Raw genomic sequence first — 8,184 nt, 5'->3', positions numbered from 1 at the left:
CCCAGCTAGTTTTTTGTATTTTTTAGTAGAGACGGGGTTTCACCATGTTAGCCAGGATGGTCTCGATCTCCTGACCTCGTGATCTGCCCGTCTCGGCCTCCCAAAGTGCTGGGATTACAGGCTTGAGCCACCGCGCCCAGCCAAGTTAGTCATTATTTTCTTAAACTTTCTTGGTGGGTTCAGAAACAAGTGACCATTTTGTGTAAATTCATTTATTTTGGAACAATGAGAACACATGGACACAGGGAGGGGAACATCACACCCTGTCGCGGGGTGGGGGACTAGGGGAGGGATAACATTAGGAGAAACAGCTAATGTAGGCGACGGGTTGATGGGTGCAGCAAACCACCATGGCACGTGTATACCTATGTAACAAACCTGCACATTCTGCACATGTACCCCAGAACTGAAAGTATAATAATAAAAAAAAGAAAAAAAAGTTCATTTATTTTGACTCCTACAAAGGCAAGGAATAGGGTTTTTGTTGTTGTTGTTGCTGTAGTTGTTTTTGAGACAGTCTCGCTCTGTTGCCCAGGCTGGAGTGCAGTGGCGTAATTTTGGCTCACTGCAACCTCCGCCTACCAGGTTCAAGCGATTCTACCTCAGCCTCCTGAGTCGCTGGGACTACAGGCCCACAATACCACATCAGGCTAATGTTTTTGTATTTTTAGTAGAGACAGGGTTTCACCATGTTGTCCAGGTTGGTCTTGAACTCCTGACCTCAGGTGATCTGCTTACCTCGGCCTCCCAAAGTGCTGGGATTATGGGCGTGAGCCACTGCGCCTGACCAGGAACAGGGTTTTAATACAATTTTTCATCTGGCCTGAAAAATATACTTCAGTGTTCAATGATTTGAAATCTCTGAGATATCAGGGAATGAAAGGGATTAAAAGCTTTAAGAAATATAAATATAAATATGTATCTGTGTGTGTATACATATACTGTTTATTTTTTTGCCCAGGGAAGACATCTGTCAGTGCTCATAAACCCTGTTTCCTCTGGTGATAAGTCAGTACCAGCTTAACCTAATGGTTGGCAAAAAAAGGACATGCAGAATTCAATGCAACACACATCCTGACAAGTTTATAAGGACCATGAGAAATTTAGAGGCAGGAAATGAATAGTAACATCAACCACAAAAAGTAACATCACTCACTCCAGAGTTTAAAATGCTGGTACACAGGTGGGGGTAGGCCTTAGGCAAGCCAGCATGACAGCAAAGGACAGATGGACCCAGAGGAGACTCCAAGGATGTAAAAACATGAACGAAACAAAACATACAAGCAAGACTCACCATAAAAATGATAACTGTGTGAGGTAATGCATTTGTTAGCTAGATTTAACCATTCCCAAAGCATTGTGTTGTGCATGATAAATGCATACTGTTTTGTCTGTCAATTTAAAAATAAAAATGAGAAAGGCCAGGTGCAGTGGCTCACGCCTGTAATCTCAATACTTTGGGAGGCCGAGGTGGGAGGACTGCTTGAGCCCAGGAGTTTCAGACCAGCCTGGGCAACACAGTGAGATCCCCATCCCTAAAACAATAAAAATAGAAAAAATGAGCCGGGTGTGGTGGTGCACACCAGCTACTCTGGATGCTGAGGCAGGAGGATGGCTTGAGTCTAGGAGGTCAAGGCTGTAGTGAGCTGTGATCGTCCCACTACCCTTCAGCCTAGGAAATAGAATGAGGCCCTGTCTTTAAAAAATAATAATAAAGAAAAATGTTTAAATTTTAAAAATGAAAAAAAAAGAAAAGAAAAGAAAAAGACAACCAAACCTCTTAGGCCCACGACCTCGCACCGAAAGCAGTGTTTGGGAGACAGCATGTGGCATCCAGAGGTGTGAGGCTCAGTCGAGGTGAGCAGAGCCAGCCCGTGAAATCCTGTACTTCCTGCTTCTGCAGAACCAGCTTCCAAATGGGAAGATGTAACAGACCACTCCTCTGCAGCGACCTGCAGACCCCCAGAAAGGGCGCTCCTTGAAGCAGCAGGGCCTCGGCCTCATCAGCCACCACCACGTTCACGTGGGTGAGGGCGATGGCGCTGTCCACCTGGCTTCACTGTCCTTGCATTCTTCTTTCTGACACATTCAACAGGGAGCTATGAGACCTGGGGCGATGTTCCCCCGCAGCAGCCGGTGAGTCTCCTTCTCTTGACCGTCTTGTTCAGGAGCCCTTCCGCTCTGAGAAAACCAGCAAGGCCTCTCCAAGTGCACCAAGCAGGACGCTGCAAACAACAGCAGAAGGTCAGCTCTCCACTCCCCCGGGACCCCTGAGCTGCCTGGCGCCCACGCACGCAGGGCAAGGGGTGCCTCCCCTCATTCTGCGGCTGCAACTCATCACCAGCCCGGACTGCCATGCTTCCAGGTCAAGCCCAGGAATCGCTCCTATCACTCAGGTCAGACCTCGGAGACACATGGGAGGTGAGAAGGCTGGGAGGCGGGCTCAATACCTTCCCTGGGGGAAGTAGGTGAAGCATCCCACACATCCCGACCCGGTGAGGGTGAGCACTTGGGTCAGTGCTCTCTGGCAGAAACACAGACTTCCGGCAGGAGCGACCCCACAGAGGCCTCTGGTGCTGTTGGCAAATTGAGCTGAGGGATAGGAAATCACACAGGTATCCATATTCTTCAAATTAAGGTGACAATCTCAGAATCTTTTCATTTCATTTAAACTACAGAACATTTAAAGGTGAAAATACAAGTGGGGAATCATAATTTTCCCACCAGCACAGAGAGACACATGGCCAGTGATCTGAAAATGAAAAAGCAGTGGGAGAACTGGAGACAGTGAGGGAAGAAGAGCTGAATATTTTAACATCCCTCAAATGTAATACAGCCAAAGTCCTCTCCACTTTCTATTTTGAACCTCGCCACAGTCTATCTGAATTCCGTCAGTCTTCTGGGGCCTGTGCTGGGCCATCATCAAGGGGCTATGGTGGTAGGTGTCTGATGGGGACAGCCCTTCTTCAGAGGTGCCAACAGCCCTTTTGGTCAGACCCTTTCCTTCCCTTCCTCTCTCATCTGCCTACCCAGCACCCCAATCCTTCATACGCTCACTCGCAACACACACCCAGGCATGGTGCCTTCATATCTTGAATGTTGGTTGTGCTGAGTGTATGACACACACATAGGCTGTCCATGCTACATACCTGGTGAAAAATGTTCCTTTGGTGGGTGACCCTGACATACAGGTAACTCACACCATTTTCCACTTTAGTACAGGAATGAATTGACTATAAGTGGGAATATAAAAACAATATGCTTTAGGGGCCGGGCGCGGTGGCTCATGCCTGTAATCCCAGCACTTTGGGAGGCCGACATGGGCAGATCACAAGGGCAGGAGATCGAGACCATCCTGGCTAACAAGATGAAACTCCGTCTCTACTAAAAATACAAAAAATTAGCCGGGCGTGGTGGTGGGCGCCTGTAGTCCCAGCTGCTCAGGAGGCTGAGGCAGGAGAATGGCGTGAACCCAGGAGGTGGAGCTTGCACTGAGCCGAGATTGTGCCACGGCACTTCAGCCTGGGCGACAGAGCAAGACTCCGTCTCAAAAAAAAAAAAAAAAAAACAAAAAAAAAACAATATGCTTTAGAATCAGGCCAATTCAAGCTCTGACACAGGCATTTGTTAGTCAGCTGATCTTGCGTATGTTTTCAGCCTTAGTCTCTCCATCTGTACCACGGGAGATGATCGCATCTAATAGTCTCTGTGAGGCTTAGAAATAATATATCAGAAGCAACCCACCCCTGTGTTTAGCCTATGATGGACAGTCACTAAAATAGGATTATTAATACTTTCTAGCCGACTGCCCTCTGAGAGTAGCAATCCCCTCCTCTGTGGTCCTCCCAGTGGGCCACCCAACTTCTGCCTGAAGATTTCTAGTGAGGGGCACGTCCTGTTGAGCAAGGCGAGCCTGTCCCATGGATGAGTGGCTCTGGTCAACTAGATTCACATGCATCTCCACGGGCATCTCACTTGTGGAAGCCACTGGGGTTGGCAGGGACTGGCTGAGACCTGTTCCTTCCCCATGCTGACCCAGGCAGCCCTTCATCACACTAACTCTGCAGCAGAAACTTCTTACAACCTCGCCTGCGAGGCCAAGGCTGCTCTCCGGAGCTAGAGAACAAACGTACTCCTTCATCAGCTTGGAGCCTAGGAGAATGCCCCAAATACTGTGATCTCCTCTCTCTGGTGATTAAAGGCTTCTGGGGGAAGGCAGCAGGAGACACTGGCCAGTGAGGTGGGGGGGCTTGGAGGATGTCCCCCCCACCGGGTTCACAACGGGGATGGAGGAGAGGCAGCCGAGGGAGACCGATGCCTAGGACCTTACTCCAAGTTGGGATGTACTTTCCTCTTTCGTACACAAATAAGATAAGTTGATCGATCCTATTTAACTCACAGTAATGTAGCTAGAACAAATGTCCATGTTATGAACCAACTGACAATCTGTGGACATCCCTAGATCTGTAATCATCATTGTCAGCACTGTCTCTGTGACAACTTGTGACCCAAGTTCCCAACGAGCCAATTTGGGAACGAGGCCCCTTCATGAAGCTGGGAGCCTGCTTGTGCCTTGTCCAGCTCAGGACCCCAGATGCTGAAGGGTTCTATGACCTCTCCTCTTTGGAAAAGACATGACTGTGAAGGGGAGGCGTTCTTTTTGCACACAGGCTCACCTCCAAAGACCTGGCTTTCCCTTTTAAGTGACTGCCGTTCCCCTTGTAGCCCTTCAAGAGCATGTATGTCACCCTGCCAAGTTCCCGGGCAATGTAGAGTCACCGCGACTGGATGCAAGGGCTGCACAGAGCGTTGGGTTTGGGAGGGTTTTATTTCTGCAAATGTAACCAGGAGCTCGGACATTCTATACACTTTCCACTAATCCTCCCTAATCACCAGGGAGAAAACCAGGGTAGCGGCTGGCCCCTTGCCACTTTTGCTCCCATAGCCTTAGAACAATGCTGGAGTGTAATAACCTTGCATTCTGTCCCTTGGCCTGAACTATTTTATGAAACACCAAAGCAGCTTAGTAAATCCTAAAAATGAAAGCAAACCTTGGTTCAGTTTACTGTTAGGAGAGCCAGGGAGGTAAGCTTTGATGTTGTTTTCTAAACAGCAGGAAGGGCTGACATATGTCCAGGAATCTTAATAGCATTACAACTATTTAAGTCAGAGCTTGACTGAACTGTTTGCAAATCTTGTAATCCCCATCATTCCTGAAATGAACAAACTTCATGTAACCAAGGCATAAACATCAGACTGCAGGGCACACATGGCCAGAAATATCCATCACTAGCTTCTCTTCCAGAGGTTTATTTTCAGCACTTCTCCAGCCCTTCTCTTCCTCCTATGAGGGACCCAAGGCTCCATCTAAATTTTACATTTATTGTTATGGCTATTCAATTAATTCCTGTTGAGCCAGTAGACAGAGGATGGAGGCTGCTTTCTTTACCCGGCTGCAGGCCCCGCACCTAATGCAGCACTCAATAAATACTGATTCAACGAATAGTTAAACTGTTAATATTTGATCCCCTTTCTCCCATCTGGGAGAAGTCCCAAACTATTTGGTCTAAAAACAGTTTGGTCCTAAACTATTTTTTCCTTTTTCTCTCTTCCTCACCACAATGTTTCTGCCCCATGCTCCATTCCTCGGGGCCCTGCCGAGTGAGTTCATAATCTATTAAATGATGATAAAATTTGAGAGGTAATGAGCAATGTTATTGAGAAGGCCCTTCTTGCATAGAATTTTAAAGAGGAGGTTTCAGATTGTTAATTCAAACGGAAAACTCATACATTTCAGACACTGTGATCCTGAAGGCATTTTGCAGTGTGATGGGGACGTTTTCTTTGCCCCTAAATTCTTTCTTCCTATACATAGGTTTGGGCAGCCTCCATGAAGTTCCTTACAGTTAAAGGGATAAGAAATCTTTACTCAAAGATTATATACGATCATTTTCTAAAGACTCTCAGCGTTGGTGAGGTCTGTGCTAGGCTCAAGTTCAAGTGATTCTCATGGCTGATAAACAGCGATCAATGGCAAGTTCAGTGAATGATGTGCAAAGGGGCAAGTGTGATCATGGACTCCTTAGAACAAAGAAGTTGCCTTTTGGTTATTCTTTTCTTTCCTTGTTCCTAAACTACTCCAAAGAGAAGGGTGACTCTCCCCGTCTATGAAAGGGGATTCAGAGAGGAGGCACCATAATGAATTCCACTTAACAGGGATGCTGCTGTCACGTCAGAAGCTTTCTCTTTTGTATGCTTCAAATCTCCTTTGCTGAATTTTGAAATAGAGGGAATTAATATTACATACAACTGTTAATTAAAAATGAACAATTAAATAGAAATCTGGATATTTAAATTACTGGGCTTGAAATAGATTGTCTTTATAATAATTGGCTGGATGAGAGCAGTTGTTTTTAATTAACTTTAAAAATTGGCCAACATTGGGTACTTAGGTTTATAATTGTTCTTGGATACAATATTTTGAAGGCTGGCCATTCAGCGTTGATTCAGCAAGTATTCAACACCAGGCCTAGAGACGCAAAGGTGAATGAAACACACCCTTTCTCCTAGCGCTGCTCACAGCCTGGTGGGAGAGGTGGCGCCAGCCACCTGTCACTCAGTGCAGCAAGTGCCTACGGAGCCAGACACAGACACGGGGGCGGGAGGAGCAGCTGAGGACCTGACCTTTGAGCTGATCCAAAGCTCTCACTCAAAGAGCAAGTTCCTTAAGGTCTTGCTGAAATTTCAAAAGGCGTTTTCTCCACCAGCCCCCATGACCTTTAGACCAGTGATTCTCAACTGGGGTGGGACTTCTGGCAATGTCTGGGGACGTTTTTCATTGTTACAACTGAGGGGGTGCTACTGGCACCTGGCGAGTGGGGTTCACGTTTGCTGCTAGACATCCTACAAGGCACAGAACAATCCCTCAAAACAAGGAATTATCGGTCTCAAATATTCATAGCGCTTTGGGTGAGAAGTCCTACTTCAGACGGCCTATTTTGGGCAGCTAAGCTGTTGTCCATCCAAGGAGGAGGATAATGACATATATATTTGAACACTTATCCCCTACACGGTGACCCCCCTGGAGTCAGGGAATGTGCCTTGCTTACTTCTGTAGCCTCAGAGCCCAGCCCAGCCCAGCCCTTTGGTGGAATGCATGAATATACAAATATATGGATGCAAGGATACTGGCTGGAGCAGGGTCCTCCAGGCTCAGCCAGCCTAGGGTGGTGGAGGCCATGGTGGATGGGAGAGCACACGCCTACGTGAGGAGGAGGCAGCCTCTACTCATTCCAGAAACTGCTGCTGTGTGCAAATGCAGGCCCAACATTAACAGCTGCTCCATATTTTCAAAAGAATCTGGAAATCTGGATTTGCATGAGGAAATCACCCGATTTCAAAATGGTGATGACTAACTTAAAATTTGAAAAGCAAATGACAAGAAATAGTAACTATACCGGCACACACAATAGGTCCAAACAAAATAGGCCTGCAGCCTCTGCCCTTTGTGACTTCTAATCAGTTTAACGTCCCAAGCCACAGGGATCAGCTACCACCCCTGCCGGGGCTCTGAGAGCTGGTCACCCAGCCACGCTTGAACATGCCTAGTATATGGATGAGGCAGACCAGCTCTTTGCAAGACACAGAGCTGACGCACCGTCCACTCTTCTGGTGGTTCACTTTGTGGTTGGAAAATTCTTTCAGGCTGAAAACACACCATCTTTAACCTCAGGAGTCCTCAAAAATCAGGAAATTCCAAAGTCAAGGTTCCTTTTGCAATAATCACACATTCTGTTTCCTTGATTTGGGTACACACAGCCTGTCTTTCCATTATTCTCGGGACATACCATAAAGTTCACAGGATGTGAAACAGCCCAGAGACAGCCTCTTACAGACGCCTGCTTCCTTATTATTCCGACTCAGCTTTTCCTCACACTGGAGAGCTGTCTTACTCTTAGCTCTCACCTTCAGTTCAATACCTGGGTTTCTCTGGCTCATTTGGAAATTCTGTACAAAATGTGGTCAATGCAGGCTTACTTGTAAGAGAGAAAAATATTGTCAAGAATTTAGGGGCTGGGCGCAGTGGCTCACGCCTGTAATCCCAGCGCTTTGGGAGGCTGAGGCGGGTGGATCACTTGAGGCCAGGAGTTCAAGACCAGCCTGGCCAACATGGCAAAACCTGGT

The 8,184-nt window shown here is 47.1% G+C and overlaps 1 protein-coding gene across 5 annotated transcripts in view; it reads right to left on the bottom strand.

The window, feature by feature from the left end:
* Nucleotides 1–196: 196 nt before the first annotated feature.
* Nucleotides 197–8,184, bottom strand: part of TMEM241 (transmembrane protein 241) — a 140,095-nt gene continuing 132,107 nt past the window's right edge. For all 5 annotated transcript variants that reach the window (XM_023207789.1, XM_023207790.1, XM_023207791.1 and 2 more), the window contains one exon: nucleotides 197–2,225. In XM_023207789.1, coding sequence (XP_023063557.1) covers nucleotides 2,165–2,225 — 61 coding nt within the window. In that variant the 3' untranslated portion in view covers nucleotides 197–2,164. The remainder of the gene's footprint in view (nucleotides 2,226–8,184) is intronic.

Source organism: Piliocolobus tephrosceles, chromosome 18 (genome assembly GCF_002776525.5).
Source record: "Piliocolobus tephrosceles isolate RC106 chromosome 18, ASM277652v3, whole genome shotgun sequence".
Lineage (NCBI taxonomy): Eukaryota > Metazoa > Chordata > Mammalia > Primates > Cercopithecidae > Piliocolobus > Piliocolobus tephrosceles.
Note: the sequence above shows the minus strand (reverse complement) of the source record. Positions and strands in the feature narration are given on the sequence as shown.